The 26516-nt window shown below is 45.6% G+C and overlaps 1 protein-coding gene across 3 annotated transcripts in view; it reads right to left on the bottom strand.

Moving 5' to 3' along the window:
* Positions 1–2005: 2005 nt before the first annotated feature.
* Positions 2006–26516, bottom strand: part of Elovl5 (ELOVL fatty acid elongase 5) — a 58935-nt gene continuing 34424 nt past the window's right edge. For all 3 annotated transcript variants that reach the window (XM_005073711.4, XM_040739470.1, XM_040739469.1), the window contains exons 2-8: positions 22891–22956; positions 19290–19477; positions 8805–8882; positions 7683–7854; positions 6682–6806; positions 4899–5033; positions 2006–3870 (exon numbers count right to left, since the gene is read on the bottom strand). In XM_005073711.4, the coding sequence (XP_005073768.1) occupies positions 3727–3870; positions 4899–5033; positions 6682–6806; positions 7683–7854; positions 8805–8882; positions 19290–19477; positions 22891–22948 (900 nt within the window). In that variant the 5' untranslated portion in view covers positions 22949–22956 and the 3' untranslated portion in view covers positions 2006–3726. The remainder of the gene's footprint in view (positions 3871–4898; positions 5034–6681; positions 6807–7682; positions 7855–8804; positions 8883–19289; positions 19478–22890; positions 22957–26516) is intronic.

The following is a 26516-nucleotide window of genomic DNA, read 5'->3' as shown; positions in this document are numbered from 1 at the left end:
CTCTCCTCCCTTTCTTTCTTTTCGTTTTTTTTTCTTTTTGATGAAAGGGTTTTCTATGTAACCCTGGCTGGCCCAGGAGGCTAGCCTCGCTTGCCATGTCTTCCTGACTCTGCCTTCTTTGTGGAAACATACTAGGTGATTTTGCTTTCTATTACTTTAATTTTTGTGTCGTAGGTTTACTTTTGTTCTAGATATAAAGAAGAAAAGAGTGATTTGATTCTTTATCGCCAATCTCCAAGGATCCCTTTGTAACCTTTTTTTTCTTTTCTTTTTCTGTTTATTAATATTTTTTTCCATTTTAAATTTAGATAAGAAACAAGGTTGCTTCACAAGTCAGTACGAGGTCCCTCTCCCTTTCCCTCCCCTCCTCCCGTGCCCTCCCCCCATCCCCCCCCCCGTTATCCCCTTTTGTAACCTTTTAACAAGCCATTTACTGGTGCAGTTTCCAGTCTTATTTACACATATAAAAGCTCCAGCCTACGTTTCAGGCTGTGGTGTGAAGGGCACAGGAGAACGGGACATCTAGGCCATCGGTCTCATTGCGAAAGATCAGGCATGTAGCTCGCCCACCCCACTGTAGACATGGGTGGAAGATAAGCCTGGGGCAGGCTGGGAGGGGCAGGAACGATGACACCTGGGAATGAAGGCGGGGACACAGTACTCCCCAGCAGACTCGGCAATCTGCGGCACAGCTCTTCCGTTTTGAACATGGAGTGTCGAGGACAGCCACACACACTCGCTTTCATGCCTGTGGCTGTTTTGCACTCCACAGAGGCTTAATCGAGTAGCTTCCATACGACCTGAACTCTTCTCTCGCTTGCTCTTCACAGAAAAGACTCGCACAAGAAAAGTAACTCCGCCCACGGAAGAAGGGAGAGGGTGGGATGCCAGGAAGAACCGGTCAAGGGGTGTGTTCAGGGCTGGGACCTCTGCTGGGGGTGCAGCGAGGAGCTAGGGCTGGGAGGCACTGTGCTTTATCCCATGGGTCTGTCCTTGTGGGAAGTGGTAGCAGGCTGGGATGGCAATTCTTGGTTGTCCAATTGACTGATCTGGAATGAACTAAAATCTAAATGTCTGAGCACACTAGTGAGGGCTTTTTTTTTTTTAAAGTATTTCGGGACAGGGTTTCTTTGCGTAGCTTTGGCTGTCCTAGAACTCACTTTGTAGACTAGGCTGGCCTTGAACTCATAGAGATCTGCCTGCCTCTGCCTTCTGAGTGCTGGGATTAAAGGCAGGTGCCACCACTGCCCTGCAAAAACTTTTTTTTTTAATTAAATCATTTGGGGGTTAGAGAGATGGCTCAGTGGTTAAGAGCACTGGTTGTACTTGCAGAAGACCTGAGTTCAATTCCTAGGACCCATACAGTGGCTCACAATCATCTGTAACTCCAATTCCAGGAGAGTCAACACTTTCTGACTCGATTGGGCACATGATATATATGATAAATATACATATACATATATACAGATAGACAGATAGATATGCAGGCAAAACATTTGTATGCATAAAATAAATCTTAAAAAATTAATTAAATCACTTGAAGTGGAAAGACCGACCTCTAATCTGGACCTTTGCGGTGGAAAGATCATCTTTAGTCTGGGCCACACCTTCTGCTGGCAGCCTATCTAAAGGACATGGACGAAGGAAGCTCTCTCTTTGCCTGCTTGCTCTCACTCTCGCTAGCAAATCCTTTCCTTCCTACTGCTTCAGGATTCCAGTCTATACTGAAGAGCAGCTGAGACACCCAGTCTCATGGACTGAACACTACTGGATTCTTGGGTCTCCCATTTGTAGACAGCCATTGTTGGATTAGCTGGACCACAGCCTGGAAGCCATTCTAGTAAATCTAAAATATGTATGTATTTGTTCTCTAAGTTCTGCTCCTCTAGAGAACCCTGACTGATACAACCCCTTCCCATACTCATGTCCACTACTTAACCTCCTATAAAGCGACCGCTGACCACCTCCCGTCTTTCAGAACATCAAACAATGAAAACAACAGCACTGATAATCAAAAATGTTTTAATGATTAATGTTTAGACATTATTTAACAGTGTGGGTATATCCAGATGAGCTAAGCACACTTTGACAGCACACTACCGAATGCTATAGCTTTTGTACTGAAATACATAAAGACACCTGCAAACTGGTACCTAGGGTGAAGACACACACAAATATACACATTCTAGGTTTGATAAGGTAAATGTAAACAGATGCTGCAATTCCTTCCAAACAGAAAACCCACACGACTAATTAGGACCAATTGGCTCCTTGTAATATGAATGTGCAAAATTAAAGCATGGTAAACTGATATTTACATAAATATCAAACCCACAATTAGTTTATACATTGTCAATCATCTGCTAAGATGTGTCATGAGTGGTTCAATGCATTTTTTTTCAATGTAGAAGGTATTCAAAGGCTAAACTTTCAGCACTTTAAAAATGACACACGAAAGAATCCCCATCTGTATGACCACCGCCTCAGGTGCACGAGACATGATTTTAAGAAAAGCAGTCTGTTACTTTTAAACAAGCACTTAAACCAATCTTTAGATGCTAAGCAGAAAAAAAAAATTACAGACGCTGCCAAGATTTACACTGAATAAGCAATCACTCCCCAAATGCCCGGTTCCTTCATGCTCTAGCTACCTCTTCAAAATACTTAAGGTGCTTCCTGGTCTCAGTAAATTCTGGCAAATTAGGCACATTTTAAAGGGAAGTATATGTCAAAACAGCACTACAGAAGAAACAACAAAAAGATTTGGACCCAGGCAACCAGTTCCCCATCACTGGTCCATGTGACTGTCACGTGATAAACATCTAATCACCCTTCCTGAAAGGTAAGTCTCCTCTTTCCAAATGGTGGGAAGTAGAATGGCCTTTTGTCTCTCGTATAAAAACACTAAGCACTTCAGAAGTGTAAAGTGCCCTGCTTACCCTACAGTCGCCCTAGACTCTGGGGGACCAAGAACAGATACCTGTAAGTGTCTCAAGACTACTTTGGACCTGTTCCCCACCTTTTTAAACACATTAATAGTGGCACTCAAAATAAAAAAATAAGATCTGTTAAAAAGTTAAACTGACTGTTCCACTAGACTTGAGCCAGCTTATTCAAAGCCAGCATTATAAAACTGAAGGTGCCGTCTGGTTTCGCATCTCCAAGTCACTTGAAGTTACACATCACGCGCTAGTTTCATAATCACACACTTGATTTTTCTAAACAGAGCTATTACAAATGAATACAAAGTTGAAACATACCCTAATTACACTAATAAGCTTTGGGCCCTGCTTTTTTTTTTTTGTCTTAAGGCATGTGTGTTTTTCTACTGTTAACAACATTGTACAAAATTACATTTACAATCACATGCATGGTCTACAGTTAAAAAAAAAAAAGTTTGGATTACAGTGTTTTAAATTGTGAACCACAATTCAGCACCTATCGTGTTATAACTAATAAGGCAACAGCAGTGTCGTATACTACAATAACATTCCCTTCCCACAGTCTAGCGCGGGGGTCGATGAGAGCCCAGAAATGTGAGAAATCGTATGCCTACTTGTATAATCTGTATACATATTCTAGGGGTTTTGAACTGATGAAAAGGTCCTACATAAATCACACTACAGTAGGCCAAACTAGTGACAGCAGCTGTTACGAGCGTCAGGGCACAAGTCACACTGTGCTTACAATCACACGCCGTGGTCTGGAGGGTGCAGCTCTGCCGTGTCAATCCTTCCTCTGCTTCCTTGGCTTCACGCTGTTTTCCAGGGAAGGGAAGCTGCTGGTGTGCCCATTGATGGCCGTCATGGAGCCATTCTGGTGGCCCTTCAGGTGCTCTTTCCTCCGAGAGGCCCCTTTCTTGTTGTAAGTCTGAAACGTACAGGGCAGATGAGTGCCTGCTAACCAGAACTGCACTAGTCTGCACCTAACTAGGCAACTTTGCCTTGTATGATAACTCTTACCAAGTAATTCCTGTGTTCAAATAACCACTTTCTATTTCAATCACACTTCTGGTTTTATGTTTTTGCTTTTAAGGCTTAGCCCATAGGTTCTCCGACTTCTGGGCCACAACAGAAACATTTATAATGATAGAGTTTATATTCATTCGGCTTCGCCTCTTCGGCATCTAGATGGCAGATCAATGGGCTGTGACCAAATCGGTTCCTCACACTGGACAGTAGCTCCTCTAACACACAAGCCATCACTTATCTTTACATTTTTCTTATTGCCTCAGCCCTCACGTACTAAGCACCACGTTGCTAGGAGCAATTGGAAAAAGGTCCCACAGTTAGGCCCCAACAAAAATAAGCCAGCAGGTGACACACAGGTACATGGGTCACAGAAAGAAGCAGTGGCTGAGCCTCCAGGCAGCTGTTCCACACCACTGGCCTTTGCTCAGGACCTCTGTTCCTGCTCCTGATCTCCTGCCCAGGGCAGGGGGAACTGAAGCCACGTGGCACTGGCCACAAAAGCAGAGAATCATCAGGGAATGCCAAGTGGTGGGGCACCCCAGAGACAGTCTGTGAGCACACACCTCTATGTATCATGAGACCATCCTCAAGCCCCACAGGACAAAATGGTAAATTTCAATTATACCAGGGGACTTCGATGGAAATGTCACTTAGCTATGACAAGCAGGGCAGTGGGCTTGAGACCTTTGATTGAAAAATCATCCCTTTATTTCTCTGCATTAGGCCAGAGGGAAGGAATAAAGCACTCTGCTAAACAATGGCATGCATCATCCCCCAGCCTCGAGATGCCCAAGCCCAGCAAAGCGGGTGGTCCTTCCATCCCTACAAAGGCCCCTTCAGAGCATAGGGCTAGCACCCGCAGTGTCTCCACACAGCCCTACCGAGTGAAAGGCTGAGGGTCGGGTACCAGCCAAGGGTGAGCTTTACCTGAATGTAGAAGTTTGTGAAGAGAGCAATCAGGGAGATCATGTATCCAATCTGGAAATACAACCAGCCGAGGGGGAAGGTGCACGGCCAGATGACCCCGCAGGTCGTTTGGATGATTGTTAGCACAAACTGGACCTAGGGAAGCAAGGCCAGAGCTGAGCAGTGGCAATACACAGATGGGGTTCCAACCAGGGGGCCTGTGGATCAGAGCTCCCACTCAAATTTCGGAACCAGCATTTGCCAGTCTTCTACACTACATTTGATCCTAACTTCTGTATGTGTCTTCTCTGTATGCTCTCCCTCTCTCCTCAAAGCCTTTACACTACCTTTCTCCAAAATCCTGGGACTCAGCACAGAGAGACAAGAGAGAGGAGTGAGGTCCGTGTTTTAAGGGGCCTGCGATGTCACCTGTGACGCTCGATCCAACTGACACACTTCCTACTCAGTATCTGTGTTGACTTTGGTGTGTCGGGAGCTGTCATGAACATTAAAACTCTACTTGGCCAAAACGCTGGGTCCACAGATGACTTCAGATGAGTGACCTTGGAAACTGGGTGCAACTGTGTAGACAGCCTGGCTGCAAAGGTGTTAAAGGCACGGGACTACTAGAGCGCCTTTGGGAGGAACAACAGGGGTGAGGCCAGCCTGGCTACATCTCAGCAGCTCCCACCAGTCTGTTCCTTCAGGCTAGTCCTCCAGGACAAGACATTAACCAGGCAGATGGAACACGGTTCAGCAAGACGTCAATGGCACACAATGCTCTCCCACACTCTGTCTGCCAGAACCACTGACTACAGCATAACACACCTCTGCATCCTCTTCCCTCTGGCATCAGAGGATGCTAGAGAACAATTACCCTTCCTCACAGGTGAGAAAAGGATTAATAAGGACTGCAGAGCCGCTGGCAGAAGTGATAATTAAACACCAAACACAGAAGGAGCTAAAACTTCTCAACGTTATTTTTACATTTTGAAAAAAATATCGAGATTCATTCAGGGGATCTAAATTAGATTCATTTGGAACAAAGGTACACGACAAGCCAGAACTGGAAGGCTTAGTGCCTGTCCTTGCAGCCAGCATTGGCCTCCTGCCTTAATGTGTTCACCTACAAAATGGAGACAACATTTGAAACAACGCTTGCAGAAACCATTTACTTAGCATGAGTGCTTGACATACAGAACAAAACTAGCCAGCGCTGAGAAACAGTAATATTACTAATTAGCTCAGGAAGATTTCACGAGGAGGAAGGAACATGCACCTATAGTATACTGACAACTGGCCAAGGCTTAAGAGAGAACGGTGAGAAGAACCATCAAGACCAGACAGCTGTTGGCGGACCTCAGCCAGGGGCCATCAGCCGAAGCAGTGTGAGGTGCTCTGCTACATGGGGGGTCCGAGTAGTCACTTTGCTTCCATTGCAGCCAACAAGTTCAATGTCTAATAAGCTACAAGGGCTCTGGACTCCGCACCTCGGAACACTCCCGGGAACACAGATAAGCAGTTTTCATCTCCATTTTGGACATGAGAAAGCACACACAGGTACCCGTGTGCACATGATGTCTTTACACACAAAGAACTGAGACTGACCTGAAGTGGGGAGCGCAAGGCTTGAGGTACCCCAGTCCAGAGCAGGTTCTCCAGCCACTAGAAACAAGAGCATTTCCTCATCTGCCTATGATGAGTTTAACGCAATCAACTGGATTCTACTGTACAACAGTATGGCCTGGAAGAGGGTTGTGTCCAGCAGGGAGCAAGTTCTGGGCACAGTGACTACATTACTCACCAGCTGCCCCTGGGTGATGTACTTTTTCCACCAGAGGTAGGGACGCATGGAAGGGACAGAGGACAGTCCATAATACGAGTACATGAGGACGTGGATGAAGCTGTTGAGTGTTGCACCAAAATAAGCTGCAGAGCAAAGGGGGTTGGGGAGAGGATGCATCAGAGTTTTGTAAATAACAGGCAGGGGACATCCCAGACACATTGGGAGCTAGAGAAAAGTCCTCTGAATAGAGGACAACAAACACCGTAGCTATACGTACTACACAGACCTGTAATGAAAAGTCAGTTTCCACTTGGGTGGGTGAGGCAGGCAGCCACCGGCACCTTAATCCCAGCAGTCAACTGAACTTCCCATGTCTACTCGTGCCCAAGACCTGGCACCTGCAGGTGTGGCGGCAGACTGGGAGGGGCAAACCTCCTCCCAGATGCCTAAGATGTGCCGTTCTGAAGACTGGGCAAGGATAAGTGACGGACAACATGTTCAAGGAAGACTGTGTCCATCTCTTTGCTGATGTCTGGAGGAGACTGAAGTTACCATCACTCCCCAGGACTATAGTTATAGTTTTTATTAACAACAGAATCTAGGGTCAGTTCCTTCAATTTGGAAGATCCACTTTATCACATAACTTTCAATGTCCAGTACAATACCAGTTTTGTTTTTTTAATACTTCCATCCTCAACAGTGAGCAATGAAGCAAAGCTCCCTGACTCCCCTCCCATTCAGACTCTCGGGGTTAAGTTAGAAGGACAGAAACTGGTCCTGTAGCCTTGCACAGCTCTCGCTCTCCTCTCTCTCTCTCTCTCTCTCTCTCTCTCTCTCTCTCTCTCTCTCTCTCTCTCTCTCTCTCTCTCTCTCTCTCTCTCTCTCATATATAATAGAAAAAGAAAAAACCTGAACACAAATTCAAAAGCTTAACCTAGAATTTAGAGACAACTTCTTTCCTGTGTGCCTAAGTTTCCAGTCTGTTTCCATCACATGCTCCCAAACGCTCTATTACTTACAGTGGCCACAGGGAACCCAGTTCATCACAAACCACCAGATGTTGAACATGGAGGCATGGTGGTAGACATGTAGGACTGTGATCTGGTGGTTGTTCTTGCGAAGGATGAAGAAGAAGGTGTCCATGAATTCTATGAGTTTGGAGAAGTAGTACCACCAGAGGACACGGATGATCTAAAAGCAAAGGGTTTATGGTTTATCTCCAGTGATTTTCTGGAATGTCAACTGTGACATGTTGTACACATGTACACTCAATACAAAAATAAAGCTGGGGAGCCCTAATGGCTCCTCGTGACTTCCAGTGTCTGAGCTCAGCTACTGTTAATCTGTAATCGATGAACATGTTACATTGGGGGACTGAAATGATGGCAGGAAATGTCTTTAAAGGGCTCCCGATACTCTCACACACTCGTAACAAGAATAGGAAGGTGCACACCTGAAATCCCAGGACTTGGAGGTAGAAACCAGAGAACTGAGAGTTCAGGATCATCTTTAGCTACACACAACTGGAGGTCACAAAAGACCCTGTCTCAAAGCAAAACTAAATCAAAACAAAAGCCCTGGGAAGCTCCAGCCTCAACACCACTTCTATGAAGTAGTCTACAGAGAGGCTAGGAGGGAAAAGGGTGCTCTGGGCTTGAGAGACTGGAGTGAGGTAGTATGAATCATGCAAGAAACGGAACCAGAATGTGCAATACCCATTCCTGGTCCAATCAATATGCCCAAAGGACATGTTGGCCACACCGAGCTTTGACTGTAAGCTTTCTGTTAAACTCCAATTCTCAGGGGAGAAGCTGGATTTTACCTGTAAGGTAACTACTCAGAGGGCACTTACAAATGATTTTAAATTCAGATGATCTCTTTTATGTAAATATGAAACCTGTCAACTGTTCACAGGAGTTTCTTCTATAGAGAGGGAGGCTTAAGTTTTCATTATATTTATGCCTTTCATGTTCAAAATTTCATACCACACACCCAGCACTTCTTTCTTTCTCTTTTCAAAATGTCAACAAGAATTATCAGGATTAAGAGGGTATGGTCTTTTATGCCTTTATTGTGTAAGATCTATCGAAAAGCCAAACACACACAGACACACCCACTCACACCCACCCCTGAAACAGTACCTTCATGTCTGATTCTCCTGCACTGCGTGTTCCCTGACAGAAGAAGTTGTATTTGCCTTCCCACACACCTGTCACCAACTAAAAAAGAGGAGAAAAAATAGTTACTACATCAGAACGCTGTTCAACTTTATTTGTCTAGAGTATGTGAAAAGTTACTTGGGGCTGTACCGAGGCAAGCTCGCCGAAAGTAAAATAGTCACAGGGAACTGTGAAGGACAGAGAGGTTTAAACACTGCACCTTCATTCACACAGGGTCAGCACACTGGAAGCTGAAGTAGGAATCTGAAGTCACTCACTCCCAGACTGCTGCCTTCAGAAACAATGTCTGCCTGGTGCCTCAGCATGCCCAGACCAGTCCAACTCCAAGATGTTATCCTGTCTCCTTAAGCCTGGGCTCTTCAAGCCCGAGTTCGCTCAGATGTGAGTGTGCCACTCGTGGACTATCCCAGGAATGGGGCACAAGAATTTGTAGTTCTAACAAGTGCCTACATTGCCAGTACCAAGACCCCTGGACTGGAACCACACTCCAGACCCCAGGAGCAATGGGTCCATCTTCCTCCTTCCCTGCCACTCCCTGTTGCTGTGGCATCCTCGAGACTCAGAGATTAGCCGCCTGCAGACATCGTGGTGTCGTAGAAGGACCCCAGAACTGGGGTGCAAGCTTTTGCTAGTCCTGAAGTTTTCATTGGCTCCCATATAGGGCCTGTGTCCTCACAGGGAGATGAGAAGCCTATGATGAGACCTTAAGACCCACTCTAATGGTCAGGACAGAAAGTTTAATTGCTCTATTTCCATGCTGCCCACCTGCCATGTTCCTAACACCCATGGGATGCTATTTGTCTATGAAAACCACAGTTCCAAGTTTGCTCACTTTTTTCCTCCAGTCTAGAACAATCCTAAGTATTCCTGGTGACCACAGAATGCCAGGTGCCGAGATGGTATGTTTTAAGCCTCATCTCATCCAAGCGTGAAACAGACAGAAGGCCCCAGTTACCAGTTATCAAAGTGTGTACCCCAGCCAGCACCACCAATGGCACCCAGGATCCCTGAGAAATGCATTCTTGAACTACCCCCCACCTTCACAATCTAAAACCCTACATCACCAGGGCTGCCACTCACGGACCCGGATCACAAATTCTTGAGAATCCAATGATGTTGCTTCAAAGTATTGTCCCCAACCAGCAGAGCTGACACCACCCAGGAACAGTCTTAGGCCCCACCCTAGATCTCATGACCCTAAAATTTATGAGCAGGGGGTCCAATGTGGGGTGTCTTTGTCTGTGAGAAGAGAGGCAGGGTCTCAGGTGGCCAAGGTCATCGTTCTGATCCTCCTGCCTCCCCTTCTTTTTTTTTTTGTTTTGTTTTTTGTTTTTCAAGACAGGGTTTCTCTGTAGCTTTGGAGGCTGTCCTAGAACTCACTTTGTAGACCAGGCTGGCCTTGAACTCACAGAGATCTGCCTGCCTCTGCCTCCCGAGTGCTGGGATCAAAGGCGTGCGCCACCAACGCCCGGCCTCCCCCCTCTTTCTTGAGTGCTGTGATGGTACTTGCGATTCGGAGCAGATGAAATTTGGAAAACAACTGTGGGTCCCATTGTAGCTGCACAGCACAATCACCCTGGGAGCCTTTAAAGAATTACTAATGCCTGGCCTCACCCTGACCACGAAAGGAAACCTCAAGGGGCCTCTTATAAAGTTCTCAAGGGAATTCAGTGTGCAGCTCCAACTGTAACCTGGCGGTCTCACGTTACAGACCTCAGTAAGAAAGTGTTGGAGGGAAGGGGTGACTGAGAACCAGGATCCAACTGCTCGGCCTGATGAACAGTGCAGATGCCCTACAGCGAGCAGCATGTTTGGATAAGGACTGGAAGACACCGGCACATTTCCATCCAATTTGAGAAATAAATGCCAGGCATGGTACACTCACATGAATGCTGAATTTAACATCTCATGTTTCTTTCAACTTCCCTTCTGCTGTTTTCCTTGTTTTGTTACTCTCTCCACATGAAAACATTCAGAGTTTACATAGTTTTCATGGCCAAAGAACAGTGCAAGGATCTGGAATGCCATCAGATGAATAGCGCTGTGGGTCGGGAAGGTTTGACCGGAAGGACCGTAGTTTTCACTGCCAAAGTGAGGCTGAACTAAATTATCTCTAGTGGTTTTCTGTTCAAGTTTCCAGTAACTTCTATGCTAGACTTCACAACAGACCACACACAATACTAGCACCATAAGGTAACATCCTAGGTATGTATATTTTTTTTGGTCTTATGTCTTCTTTCAAGGCCAGTTAAGTCTGTCACTCACAGACATATTAGAACTTCGAAGACTCAAGATACAAAACCAGTGAAAAGAGGACCAGAAAGCAGGGAGAGGAGGTGGGCGTGCATGGAGACCTAACTGGAGAGAGGGTAACGCCATCAGAGTATACTGTTGACTGCCCTATGACAGAAGTACTAAGTATCTTCTGAGATACAAAAAAGAAATGCTGCTTGTCAAAATGTCACAGATAATGCAGTGAAGTTCCCATGAGGATAAATGTATACAATAAAAAAAAAATTGCTCAGGGGGAGCGAGCTCATGGACCCCAGACGTACAGCTGGGAAACCAGCATAGGACTGTCCCAAACCCCCTGACCATGGATTACTTATGTGGCTTCCCCTAAGTAACCAAGATACAGGCAGTACCACTGTAATACCGTATGTGCTTTCTCCTTCCTTGGAGTAAAGCAGACCTTAATTAGGCCAGGAGCGTGTGAAGAGCTATAATTAAAACATGGCGAGCAGCTTCCTTTTCTCCTAGGAGACAAACTCAATAGCCAATGGAGGTTTTGTGCATCTTTTCACCTTAAGAAAAATGTAGGTGAGCATCAGTCACAGGGAGGTCTGCGTGATGCAACCGGGGAGCAAATGGTGAGGAATAACTTCTAACCACAAAAAAAGCGTAACCTTCGGCACAGTTACTTCCTGGAACGCTACCAAAGCCTCCCGGGAAACAAGGTCACTTGAAATACTTGAGTCTAACTGGAAAAAGCTCTTTCCTCTCTGCTCTACCACTCTGCCAACCCCAATGCCCCAAGAAGATGTCAGAAGGGCTGTCTGGTTTGGGTAGTTAACGGTGGGTAAGTTATATGGACATCATTCCCTGAGCAGAGGCAGTGAAAGGCAATGAAAACAGACTCTCAGTGCTTGAATACAACAGTATCACAGTTCAAGGAATGTTCCTAAGAGCCATTAAGATATTTCATAGGTTTGCTTGCTGGGATGTGTATGCCCACATATCTGGTACAAGTGAGTATTTTAGGTGAGGAAACTGGAATGACAGGGGTACCTCACACAGCAATTCTAGGCTCCTGTGCCTTCCATGCCTGTTTCTGGGTTCTTGGCTAGTCTCTCCGTGAAGGATGCTGGGGGAAATTAGACCTTTACCTTTATCTGTCTCCTTAGCAGACATCTGATTTATAACCAACCAGAGCTATTCTGAATTCCAGGGCACCCATTTCCTCTACGGCGTTTTGGGCCACTTTGGGCGCTATTAAGAATGGAGTCACATCGGTAGCTGGCTTTTAATCTGAAATCTGATGCCCAGAGTGCGAGGAAGCCTGTGAAGATACTTTCACACCCATGTCCTTCAGAAGTGTGTTTTTCCTTCCTAGGACTGTGGACGCAGCGGAAGGTGCCTCCCTTGTTTACACACAAGGACTGCTCCTGCATACTTGACAAACCTTTAGCACAGAGCAATGGGCTAACCTGAAGCAGGCCCCCAGCCCCTGCCTGCCCACTATGCCGGAGGTCTTTTTTTTTTCTGTTCATACAGTAAAAAAAGGGCAGGAATATGGAGACAATATTAAATGAGGACATCTGGTGCACAGTCTTTGGTAGGTACCAGATAAGTCTGAAATGACTCTAGCCAAGTGTATGGTATTTCTGCTTCTAGTATCTGGAAATCTATGACCAGGGTGGAAACAGGAGCCCCCGCCAGTGTTCTCTGCATAGGTTAAAAGTCCTCCAGCCGAACCACTTCAGTCCAGCTTTGTAAATAAAGCCTGGCTTTAATCAAGAACTTGTCAGGTGGGGCATAGTGGTACATAGCTTTAATCACAGCACTTGGGAGGCGGAAGCAGGAGGATCTCTGTTCTAGGCCAGCCAGGTCTACAGAGAGAGACCCTATCAAGGAAGGAAGGAAGGAAGGAGGGGAGGAGGGAGGGAGCAAGGGAGGGAGCGAGGAAGAAGGAAGGGAGGAAACAGTTTATAACCTTCTCCCTTATTCATTATTTCAGTAGCAAAGTTAGATCTGAGGAGTCTACAGAATCAGGTCCAAGGCTTCCTCTCTGGCAAAGGCACACCCTCCCTGCCTCCCTCCCTCCCTTCTCCCTCCTGGTGTGAGGACTGCATCCTCCCCTTCCTCCCTCTGCTATGTTCAATCCTTTAAGGACAGCTTCAGATACACTGAGGAGCAACTACTATTTCCTTACAATGCTTAAGGAGAGGTTTTCTGAACAAGGATCTTCAGTTGTAGGGGCACAAAATATGGGCAAGACTCAGCAATGTTCAACCTACAACTGTGTACCTCAGGATAGCTATGAATAGACCCCCAAATAAAGCCATACATGTAATCAGGCTTTTTGCATTTTATTCTGAGTGGGGAGTCAGGGGTGTGTGTGTGTGTGATGATTTCATGGTGTGAATTCTGTAGGCAACAACTTCTTACCACAGTGACAAAGGCTGGGCATACCTAGCAGAGCTTCCTACAAATGCTGGTCTCTCCAGTGAGTAAGCTTCTCTACACCCTCATTAAACAAGAAGGCAAGGAGCACAAATCCCTTCCCAAGTATTCCGGAAAACAAAATGAAGGCAAGGAGCACAAATCCCTTCCCAAGTATTCCGGAAAACAAAATGAAGGCAAGGAGCACAAATCCCTTCCCAAGTATTCCGGAAAACAAAATGAGTTCCAAATCCTGCTTTCCATCAATAGCGTTATCTATTTTAGGAAAACCAAAAGAAAAAGAAGACAGTTTGGAATGTACCACTTCCTTAGCAACTGCTCTCAGGCCACATCAGAGCCCCAGGCAAGGCAGAGCCCAGGGGGACCTAGGGAGGTACCTACCAGCTCCCAATTACAGAGGGCAGCGGCCCCAGCACATTATCCCACCCACATACCCCATCCCCCGTCTTTCCAATAAAGCACCCCGATTTTCCAAGCACAGTTCAAAGACAAGACAGGATGAGCTGCTGGCAACCTGAACGAAGGCAGAAGCCAGCCAGGTTAGACGCACATCCACGTAACACACACCCCACTCTACCACCGTCGACAACCAGGAAGGTTAAGCAGTTTTTGCCCTACCTTCTAGTTGTTTCTTAGAAGCCTGAATTAGGTTCTTCCATCATCTTTCAGACAGTTGGGGGAAGACACTCATCTCACAGAACCCCAGCAATGCTAATATGGGATGCTTATCTGCGACATTCAAGGAACACTTCTGTTTTAAAGTTAAAAAACAAAAAATTGACATAGGCTAAGTCATGACTTCAGGAGCATGACCTCAGAGATGTAGCTGGAGGACACTTTTAAGTTTTGTTTTCAGACAGGGTTTCACGGGCCTCAGGCTGGCTTCACACTTACTACCGTAGCCAAGGATGACTATGGCCTAATCCTCCTGGTGCGTCAGGCATGTGCCACCATGCCCAGCTTCAAGTATCGGTTCTTTTACAAAGCTGCTCCAGGGGATAAGAAAATGAATGAGGACCTGAATTTGGATCCCCAGAACCCGTGTGAAAGCCAAGAATAGCAGCATGTGTATGCGTGCCCAGCACTGGGGGAGGAAAATAAAGAACACGCTCGGATTTATGTTAAACCAGGTCTGTCTTCTTATTTTTTTCCCCACAAAATTTTAAATGCTCTGATGTTGGGAAGATAACTTGGTCACATTTTTTACCAACATACAGTTCTACGTACAGTTACTAGGATAAAAAAGACATACTCAAAAAGTAATCATTTTTAACCTGTAATATATATTGAGTTGTTAAATAGTTCAAAGTATGTGGTTCTGGCATTTGACTTTCCCCCTATTCCTATACAAGGACAGCTTTAGTGGTATAAACAACCAACATAACAATGGAAGGATGGAGGGGGACCCTTTTCATCACAGGCGTCTGCGAGTGTGGGCTGGGATGGAAAGAGATGTTGATGGGCGTACCAGGAGAGCACTTCAACAGAGATGCCAAAGAGGTTGGGGGCGGGAGGAAGAATCAAAGAGCTGGTGCTGGTGGGGTCTGACAGAGCTGAGCAGGACAGCCTACGGGAGCCCAGAGTGTATCTTCCTGAGGAGCCGCATCCCTGGGGAGACCAAAGGTAAAGGCACTGTACAGCGGTGACCCTGCCTCCCCGGCAGCTGCTGCAGAGTCTGGGATCAGTGTGTGCAGCATAGGCTGAGCAAGATGAACACGTCCTTCCAGACTACCTCAAACCACACAATTAGATCTCTCCACGCAGGGCCACAGAGGTCAGAGGCATAATGGGAAAAGAGCAGACACATCAAAACAGCCTCAGGTCAGAACGGAGCAGCTGCCTGAGAGGAACACCTTGTGTAACACTGTGACAAAGGAGCAGAAGTCACTTTGATAGCTTGCTGCCGGGCTGGCAGGGAAATGCAGGTCCAACTGGTGCAGAAATAGAGAACAAGGGAAAGCCACTTGACGTGAAGGCAGGAGTTCGCATGGGTTCCTTTTACCTTTCAAAAAGTGTTTATTCTGGCTCGGTTCTGAGTATGCATTCCCTCATGGTGGTCAGAGTGGCTTGTTCCACTCTGGAAGCAGGGAAAGAAAGGCCATCACTCATCTGTGTCACCCACCCCACCCCCATCAGTCAGGATGGGTCTTCCTCCAGAAAACCCCTCTGCAAACACACCCAAAAGCATGCTCATTCTGCCCTAAATGGTTCCTAATCCAATCAAGCTGGTGTGCCTTATTCACCATCATGGGGTTCTCACCGCAAACACTGACAAGGATAGATTGATAAACAGCGACACGCCCATTCAGCTGAAATACACTCTCAGAGGGCATGATGCGCACAGGCGCTTCTGTAAGGGATATGCCACAACCCTGAGTAACTGAGGCAGAGAGTTTCTCTTCTACAGCCTGGAGTCTCATTCAGACCTTCATCCCTGTCTGGGATGCCACACAGTGATTATGTCAACAAGGGAAACCTAATACAGCCAATATTCAAACCAATACATTCCACACCTCAAATACACTTAAAAATCAGGAATGTCTGACCTTTCCCCCTGGAAACAAACATTAGGTCAGTAAGATAACTAAAAGCACAAGCCCCTTTCTCCTTTTAACTCTTTGCCCCTTCCAAATGCATACACTATACACCTAGATTCCTTCTGCATTTTGGACTTAAGTTTCACTTTCAAAATTGGTTTGGTTCTGTTCATCCCACCCCTTTTACTATTTCTGGGGCTCCTCTTTTATTTCCTCATCACCATCCTTTTAAGACTTCTGCTTCCTTTAAGCAGTCATTACTTCTCGTACTGACCCAGAACTTGTCAAGGCAGATTTGTGATTAATAAAAATACCCATGATTACATATTTGCTTTAACAATTCTTTACAGCCTCAAATATGTCAGTAAGCAGGAAGGTAACTGGAGAGCGATGAGTAGGACACTGTACCCCACAGGCTTCATGATCCCCTCAGCTTAGCTGCTAAGGCTTCATGGCTGCCCTACTGTGTCTTGTTAGTCAATGGAATACAAACGCACGTTCCAGGAAAGAACGTGCAACTGAAATGAAATCCTAAACTAGACACACTACAGTCATATCACTGAGGAGTGCATGGAAGAAAGGAACCACAGCAATCATACAGGATATCACCCTGGGGCGACAGGTGCCATGGGGGTAGTGCTCTTATCCACTGTAAAGATCTATCACTCGTATTTGGTTTAATAAAATGCTGACTGGCCAGTAGCCAGGCAGGAAGTACAGGCACGGCTATCAGATCAGGAGAATTCTGGGAAGAGGAAAGGCAGAGAAGCAACAGCCAGTCAGACCCAGAGGAAGCAAGATGCCTTACTGAGAAAAGACACCAAGCCACATGACTAAACACAGATAAGAATTATGAGTTAACTTAAGTTTTAAGAGCTTGTTAGTAATAAGCCTAAGCAATAGGCCAAACGGTTTATAATTAATATAAGCCTCTGTGTGTTTATTTGGAACTGAGCGGCTGCAGGATGGGGCAGGACAGAAACTTCCCTCTATAGATAGGGTTATCATTCAGGTATGAATGATCAGAATATAAACTCACAAACCTGAAAGCTCAGGAGTTAAGGGTGGGGTTTCCCTCTGGATATTCCTTATATCTCTTCTCTACACATGGGGCTTGGATGGTGCTCAGAGAACTCATTCTCTCCACCGTGCCAGAGGAGAAACTGCTTTTGACCTCAGGCTGTCCACAAGCCCCTAACCAGATGCACAGATCGTCAGTTTATACAGCAATTTTCTTCTCTTCTTCACTTCAGAGACAGTTGTAGATGACGCTAAATTGCATAATGGCTATGTCATTGAGGTTTGTGAACCATCAAAGGCAAACATTCTGGTTCTGTAAAATTCAATCACCTTAAATTAGTTTTTGTCTAGAATACACTACATACAATATTAAAGTCTATGGAAGCTTCCTTAGGAAATGGCTCTATCATCTTTCAATTATGTGAGAGAAAAGATTGCTCTGGAACCTGACAGCTGCTGCAATCTGCCCTTTCAAGCATGAAGAGCAGCGCCCAGAACTGGGGCCCGGCAGTCACACCTGTGCTCTGTCCCTGCCTCCAGCCTGAAATCTCCATCCCAGAGGCTAAACTGCCTTTATTCTAGAATGGGTCAGAAAAGAAGAAAAAATCGGAGTGTTAAACATAAAAGCAATGCTAGTCCTATTCTCATCCAGTCACACCATCTATGCCTTGCAGAGGGTACACACACACACACACACACACACACACACACACACACACGCACGCACGCACGCACGCACGCACGCACGCACGCACGCACACGAGGGGACGGGCAGCTCTCCCCGCTGCATCCCTTACAATGGGCACGGCAGTTTGCACTAGCTCGCATTCGTGCTCAGTGTGAGCCAGGAAGTCACTGCAGCTCATCCCTCCCCTCCCCACCCTCTTCCCCACTGCCCCTAGCAGAACAAAAGCCATACTAAGAGTATCCAAAGGTGTCCATTCTGTGTGTAGATATGAAGTCTCTGTCCTTCCTGTGTACATATAAAGTCTCTGCCCAAGGGGATTTAGCAATAGGTTAAAGTGAATGGAAACTACGGTCCTTCCCAAAGACACACACTGTGCTTACCGATAGGACAGCTTTCTTGTCCTTCCTGGCTTTACAGGCTATATCATCCCTTGCAAAATAGGGAGAACTAAAATGTTGACTGTGAGTATCTGCCTTTGAAGCCTAAATACCTCATTTGGACATCATTCTGGCCATGTAAAAGAATTCACTGGACCTGAACTCACACAGACCATTAAAATTCTAAATGGGGATCCTACCATTCATGTGCCTTAGCTTTTTAAATCAGCTCATACACAGTGTATACTTGTGTAAAGGTATCCCCAGGCTAACACAGTGCCATGTACAATGAATTATACACAGCGAAACTTTAAAAACAAAACTTGTGAGACTCCACAAGCTACCAGATCAGAACAAAGGCCGAATGGCCACAGAATTTATCAATGTCCTACCCACTCCCTTCCTCCTCCACACGAGAAACAACACTTAGTAATAAAATGTGCGCAGATCTGCTTTTCACATTTTGTTCATTTTCCAGCCCGTACTCTGCACGCATACAAATGTTTTGGAAGATATTTTGTTTAGTTCTGAATGTCACATGAAACACGAGTAACAAAAGAACAATGAAAGCTTCTACTTTAAGTATTCTAGGAGACATTGTACAAACAACTTTTTTTTTAAGATCAATGTTAAAACCTACTCAAAATGCATTAATAGACTAGCTGCCCAGTTCTCTCCGTGAGAGAAGCAGGTACTTTTCCTCACTTAGGGACACAACTCAGGAGAGCAACATCAGCACAGAGCAGTGGAAACCCTGCTTGTAAACAGGGGCTTTTCTGTCCTACCCAGTCCCGCAGCCACCTTTAAATACCCACTCAGAGGCTTAATGTTAATTGCAAACTGTTTGGTCTATCTCTCAGGCTTATTACTAACTAGCTCTAAAAACTTAAATTAACCTGTTTCTGTTTATCTATATTTTGCCACGTGGCTTCATGGTATTACCCGTTCTCTAGTGCATCTTGATGCTCTGGTGGCTTGCTGGTATCTCTCCTGACTGCCCCTCCTCATCTGAGTTCTCGGTTTGATTGATCCACTTAACCTTATCCTGCCTGGTTACTGGTCAGCTTTTATTATTAACCAATGAGAGGAATACATATTCACAGTGCACAGAAAGATCATTCCATAGCACACATTGACCTACCTCATAGAACATATAGAGAGACAGCAAGGTGAGTCCAAGGTTATACACCACTAGAATTCCCCGGCAAGAGAATGCCTGCTTATTCTTCATGTATTTTGGTCCCAGCCATACAATTAGTAAGTAAATGACAGAGCAGACAAATGTAGGTATGTAATTGTCCAGAAGAAACCATCCTTTTACCCTTGTATCTGAAAAACACCAGAAGAAAAATATTTAGTAATTGGTAAGGCACACAGAAGAAAAACCACCCCCAAAGCCACCTGATACTAATGTTGCATTTAATCTGCACAAAGTAGAAAACCTACAGATACACATCAAATAAGGCAAAGCTTTTTGATACATGTTTACAATGGTTTATTACTTACATTTTTGCTAAGTAAAATAAAAATGTGCTTTCAAACAAATCTGAAAGTTAAAGCTAAATCACCCTCCAAATTTATTATGTTTATTGAATTAACATGGAGTCATAAAACATAGGTAGTTTGCACTCCAAGGGCCTTAAGCTACAAGCTATGTGCCCTGAAGCCAGTTTAGGGACAGTGTGCCAGACCAGCAGTAGAGGGCCAATAAGTAAAAATAATGAAACACTATTGGCTAAGCCATGATCAGACAGGGACTATTTAAGACATTTAGAGCCCTATAGGAACTTGAGACTTACGCTGACTCAAAGGGGCTACTTGAATAGAAGAGGACACACCACTCTTACCCTCTCACCTAGACCCAAGGACCCACTTTAACGGCCTACAGCCCTGTCCTCTGGCTGGACTGCCATGCTTGCCTCCCTCATTTTCTCTGCCTTGATCTCACAGGGAGGAAGACAATGCTCAATAAATAGCTCCCTTTGGGGAACTAAGTGCCTCTCTTCCATCTGTGCAGACGCTCTGAGCCTCCCCAGCACGTCTTTCATGGCTTGCTTTCTTTGGCTTCAGAGAGCGATGCAGCCTCCATCCCTCCCCTCCAGTGATGCCAGAGTGGACAGTACTGTCAGTTCTCAGAAGTCCTGCAGGGAAGTGGCTGCCATCACAGCATTCCTAACACCTTTTGTTCTCAGCCCTGGGCCTTAGCAGTCTGTTTTTGAGAAAGTAAGCTACCACTTTCAACTAACATCTTCTGTGGGGGCATATATATTATAAACACAATGAATACACATATTCATAAAATTTCCATGTTCTTTTACTTAAGTTCAGGCCGGTGCCTTGCTCTTTTTGTATAGTACATTTTCAGCAAGTACCCATCCTCCCTCCAAGGGGACCCATAGCAGCTGGTCCCAACCCCAGCCCCAGGCAAGGAGCTCCTAGGGATCCAGCTGGTCACGGTAGCTCACTGCTCTGCAGCCAGTTCGGAAATGGAGACGTGGAATAGTTGTGACCACTAAGCTTTTAGGTGAAAAGCTGCCTTTGTTCTACAAATCACACAATGGACACACGTCTTCTTCCTGTGTTTGATATGTAGCCTGCAGCTGTTGCAGTCACAAAGGTGGCCATCCTGAGGACCGAGCTGCTCAGATAAGGATGGCGAAGTGGAAAAACATAAGAACAGGGTTCTTGGTTACTGTCATAGAACCCTTGAAATAGCACAGTAGCTACTCTTCCTTGCAAAGTAAGACAATCATTTTTATTATTATTTCAGGATGGTTTCAAAGTTGGATTTTCTGTGTCTTTCTGCCAAGAAGGTGCAGTCTCAACACAAGTTGATGCAGATGCATCTAGCTGTTCTTTTTCTGTGTCTTTCACCGTACAGATTGGCATGGTTTGGGACTTGGTGTGCAGTTTGTGTCACTCTCAAAACATAGGATTCTCTTGTTTTGGCTTCCTGAGTACAGGATTACGGGCTTGTGCCATCATTCCCAACCTAACTTGTTTTTTGATTTTTTTGGGGGGGGGGGTTCCAACTGACTACCCTCTCGTTTAACCTATTCCTAGTTGATGGCCAGTCTTGACAACTCTAAAATGAGCATCCTTCACTCATCTTTGCATGACTGATCAAGAATCACTGTAGGATAACAGCTTAGGATTACTAGTCATGTATATGCATTTTAACTGCCATAGAAGAAAAGAGGCTGCACCAGATTAGACTCCCCATACCCTTATTCTAATCACAGATGATATCAAACACCATTCTATCTCTGTCATCCTGAGACATGAAGTTCTTTGGTTGTTTTCTTCTGCACTTTACAAATCATGAATGAAACAGAATCTTTTGGTCTGATAAGAAGCTGTTTACAGCTTCAGGGGCTTTGAGGGAAATGACTGGACTATGAAGTCCCCGACATCACCAATGGATGACTCCATCGCTGGGTTCATTATTGACTGGACTACTGAGAGGCCCTGAAAACTATAGAATGTGGGGCCTAGCAGAGAGTGTAGGTTAGTAAGGCTTCCCACTGAAGGGAGTATCTTATCCTTGGGTCTGTCCTTACACGCTCAGCCATGTGCAGTCTCAGGCCCAGAATGACAGGACCAAGATAGACTGGGACCTCTGAAGTCAGGAGCCCACATAACCTTTCCTCCTTTAAGTTGACTTTCTCAGTTATTTTGTCACAGTGATGGAAATCTAATACATCTCTGTGAACCACTTATAATATGCTTTTCTAAAGAAGACATTACAGATAATACTAAAAGGCCATGCAGAGCCAGCTTACTTACTTAAAAAACAAACAGATAACAAAGACTAACGGCTGTATAACCAGGGACTTCAGGTGTTAAGACATGAAATGAGATGAGTTATAAACGAACAAACCCTTAAGGCACTATTAGAGATGTGGAGGACAGGTGATGGGGAAGGCACAAAAGAGAGGGTAACGGGATAACAGGACGGACGGACAGACACACACACACACATACACACACACACACACACACACACACGCACGCACGCACGCACGCACGCACGCACGTATATAAATGAAGTTCATCCTGTAGACAGGAAAATGTCAAAATGAATGCCATCGCCTTGTACAATTAACGTATGCTAAAATAAACATAATCAAAAACTATTTTTAAAACGAGGGAAAAGGATCTTATGGGCTTATTTACATTGAGTATAGTTCAACAATAGAGCGCCTACCCAGCACACATGAAGCCTTGGGTTTTATGCCCAGTGCTGTAAGCATATATTTCTGTTTGGGTGTGGTGCCACATGCAGCCCAGCACTTAGGTAGCTAAGGCAAGAGGACCCCAGGGCTTCAAGGCCAGCCTGGGTGATACATCAAGACCCAGATTTCAGAGGAAAGAAGCCCTTAGAACTTTGCAAGGGAGGCAGCATCTTATCGTCAGGCTGAGTGCTCGTTGGGAACACGCTGGCTTGGTCTCTTTTAGGGAGTCAAGCTTTAAGAAAAGTGTACCACCATTAATCACAGGCTGTAAGCATGGCAGTTGAAGCCAGCAGGAGAGATGGCTACAGCAGCCGAGTCTCTGTCCCAAGAACCAGGGGACAGCATTCAACTACGAGAGGACTCTGAAAGGCCCCTTGTTACTGGGGATAAAGTTTTGATGTCATCACAGAAAGATTTTCTAAGATTTCCTCATGCAATATTTACAAGAAGCCATAAAGAGATGGGAGGGAAGCCAGCGATGGTGAGCAAAATGCAAAACCACCTTACCTCGGGGGCCCAGTAATGCCCTGAAATAGGTACTGAGAGACGCATCGAAGTGTTCCATTTTAAAACCTATTAGAGAGAAAAGGAGACATTGATTAGTGTCTACTCAAAATACCTCTTATACGCATCTTCCTAAAAGAACAAGAACAAGCCATTTTCCAAGGTGCAAAAGGGAAAGGCTGAGTTCCTCCCGCAAAGACAAAACTGCTCTTAACTCCTTCTGCAACTGATATGGGAGGTCTAATTTAAAAATCAGAACAATGAAGCATTCTGTGAATTCACACCGAAAACAAAGTCCCACGTTCCTGAACTCCTTTTCTCAGTTCCATAAAAACCGTCACGTGATGCTGAATCTCAGCGTGAAAGAATGAACGGGATTGAAAGGTGGCAGACATCCATCCCCAGGGAAATGACACTCAAGGACAGGAGGTGTCCTCGCTTGTCGCCACAGACACATAATACTGCATACAGCACACACACACTGTGTGTGTGTATAGTCTAAAACATTCTTCTTGTATTTATTTAAAGAGAGAGAGTGGGGGGGGGATACGTACACGGAGGTCAGAGGACAGGTTCTCTCCTTCTACCATGTAGGTCCAGAGGGCTCAAACTTAGGTTGTCATATTTGTCAGCGAGTGCCTTTACCTGCTGAGCCATCTTGCTAGCCCAATCCTTCCCCAATGTTATTACTATAGCATTTTCACACGCACGCACACACACGTGCACATACACATACGCACACGCACCCCTACCCCACAGTTACTCCTTTTGCTGGTCCCCTTCCTCTCTCCCAGTCATATATCCTCCATTACACAGTTTTGACTCTGCTCCCCCTTAAAATAGTTTATGCCATAGAATATTAGTTTAAGGTGTGTTACATTCACTTATGCTGCATTTGTTTTACTCTGTAAAGTTGTATTACTTACGCTGCCTGTCTAAAACCCCTGAATGGTCTAATACAGAGCTGAACGGCCAGTAGCTAGGCAGGAGAGGGATAAACAGGGCTGCCAGGCCAAGAAAACACATAGAAGAGGAAGGAGGATCCAGAAAAGGAGAAGGAGAGGAGGACACCGAGGGCCAGCCACACAGCCAGCTACAGAATAGAAGAAAAGACAGATACATAGAATAAAGAAAGGCAAAAGCCCAGAGGCAAAATGTAAAGAGAAATGGGATGCAGTAGCCCCTGGGTTGTGTCTCAGCGTCTCTCTTGCTTTGGGGAGGCACTGACTCCCCCTCAGCCTGTGGTAGAAACTGAGAGCATCAACATCCATTCCCAGGGATAGGTTCTGAAACAAGGACTGTAGCTACTCAACAGTCTCCTTCCCCCAAGGCATTTTTACCTCTAGATCTTACTACCCGATGGGCATTCTTTCTCAGTTAATGAAGGGTTACACTGAAGGGATAAAGCAAGAGCGAGCTGGGGCTGGGTGCCTTAAAAGCCAACTAGGCCTTGAAACCCATTTCTCTACTTACTCAAGACGTGGCAAGCAGATTGTTTAACCTCCTATCTGTAAAGTGAGGGAATGGTGGAGTAACTGCCTTGAAGACTGGATGGTTACAGACAGGCTTTATTTACTTCGTGTAAGTCCTTTAAGGCAGTGTTGGCGCAGGTAGTAAGCCCTCCTATGTCTGCTACCAGTCAGCCACAGCTGTCTGTATGCTCTGGGTACCACTGACATTGTGAGGGAAACGATCATTGTCCAGTGCATGGTGGATCATTAATCCACCCCCGGACCCCCAATCCCTGTCTGGTGAACACTATCACTGATAACCTCCAAAACCATTTCTAAGTATTGCCAAACCTTTGGGGGATAAGAGTATGGGTAGCAGTTCAGGAGAGCAACTTGTAAGCACAAGAAATTATCCTAAATAAAGGTGGGACTTGGATGGAAACACTAAATACTGCCTTCTGAGTCCAACTGAGTGCAAACAGGGATGAACCCAGGAACCCAGGTCTTAAAGACAGCAGCTATCAGCATGTACCTCCGAGGCAGCTGTGTGCACACAAAATGCTACTCTGTAGGAATAAAACTCAAAGGAAAGCTGGAAACAGAAAGGCTTTAAAAAACAATACAATGCTAACTGCTTGTGTGTGGGGGGGAGGTTGGGCAGGGCTGAGAGCCATAAGTGGATTGGGAAAAAAAAAGTTCTGGGAACTGCTCTGAATGACCCACTATTCCAAGGACAACAGCCTAGGACAGAGTCCAGTTTGAGAATCTAGGCTGCTGTGGCCAGAGAAAAGCAGCTTGATTAAACGTAAGTCAAACTTCAATCCACAAGTACTGAACCTAGCAGCGAGAGAGCTGCCCAAAAGACTCGTGTTTTTAGTATTTGGAGACACTGAAGAGGGCATTGGTCCTGCATCATTTAACTGCTTGCTGTGAGGCCTGCAGGAGCTGGTGTGCACAGGGGCTCCCTTCAAAAGCACACCCAGGAGGAGACTGCCAGAATGCCACATCTGTTCTGAGAACATCCTTTCTTCTCAACTGTCTGACTTTTAGGTCTGCAGAACTAACTTTTCCCAGTCTACCTTAGAACACAGTAAAAAAAAAAAAAAAAAAAAAAAAAAGCAGCCAAATGGTCTTTGAAAGAACAGACGTGGGAAATGGTCAAGAGGGATGCATTTCACAGAATGGCTTGCTGGTCCTGTGATGAAAGGGAAGCGGGGGTAGGGGGGTTGGGGGGAGTGTGCCTGCATCATAGGCCCTGGCTGTAGGGGAGGGGGCCGACCCATGACTCACCAGCCTGACTGACATGTCAGGCATCTTCCCTGACTCTCCCAACACACCCACAGCTGGGTGTGCCCATATGCTCTTCACAGCTGATGCTGCCTGTTCTTAAAAAGGGCTAAGGCAGACGTCACCAAAGACACTGGATGCTATACTTCTGTCACTACTCAGCAATCCACGCCACTCTTTTTTTTTTTTTTTCGTTTACACTTACATGTACTGTCTACACCAGGTGCTAGGCTCTGAGGCCTTAAAACCCTAAGAGATACAGCAGCTTAGGAAATAGAACTCAAGGCTGGGGAGGAAGAAATACTATGAACACATACTAACAATCTAAATGGTTTTAATGGCCAACAGTCAACTGCAGTCCAAAAATATTACAGTAAAAGTAGCAAAAACAATTCCTGGCTTTTGAGTGTAAAACACCCCGGGGAGAGAGGCACAACTCACATCATCCCATCTGGAGCACAAACTGCTTTGTCCAGGACATCCCCACCAACTACCAGTGGGACAACCACTTAGTCACATCTTCCCAGACTGGCTGCTCACACGCCCTTTATTTATGGACCTAAAGAACACAGATGCTGGCAATCTGGAGATGTCAAAATACGCCTTGTAAAGTGTGCTTTATGTGAAAAAGTCAAAGTTTGCTATAACGTGAGTGTATCTGAGTAGAGGGTAAAGGAGAGAGGAGGGGAGGGGAGGCGATGGAGGGATGGAGGGAGGGAAGGAGGGAGGGAGGGAGAGAGACAGAGAGAGAGAGAGAGAGAGAGAGAGAGAGAGAGAGAGAGAGAGAGAGAGAGAGAGAGAGAGAGAGAGAGAGAAACACAGCATGTATAGGGTTTCATATAGTCTCTGGCTTCTGGCATTCAGTGGGGGTCGTGAAGTAGATCCAGATGG

Source organism: Mesocricetus auratus, unplaced genomic scaffold, assembly GCF_017639785.1.
Source record: "Mesocricetus auratus isolate SY011 unplaced genomic scaffold, BCM_Maur_2.0 Super-Scaffold_100691, whole genome shotgun sequence".
In the NCBI taxonomy this organism is placed as follows: domain Eukaryota; kingdom Metazoa; phylum Chordata; class Mammalia; order Rodentia; family Cricetidae; genus Mesocricetus; species Mesocricetus auratus.
The sequence above is the reverse complement of the archived record's forward strand: the minus strand, read 5'-3'. Positions and strand labels throughout refer to the sequence as shown.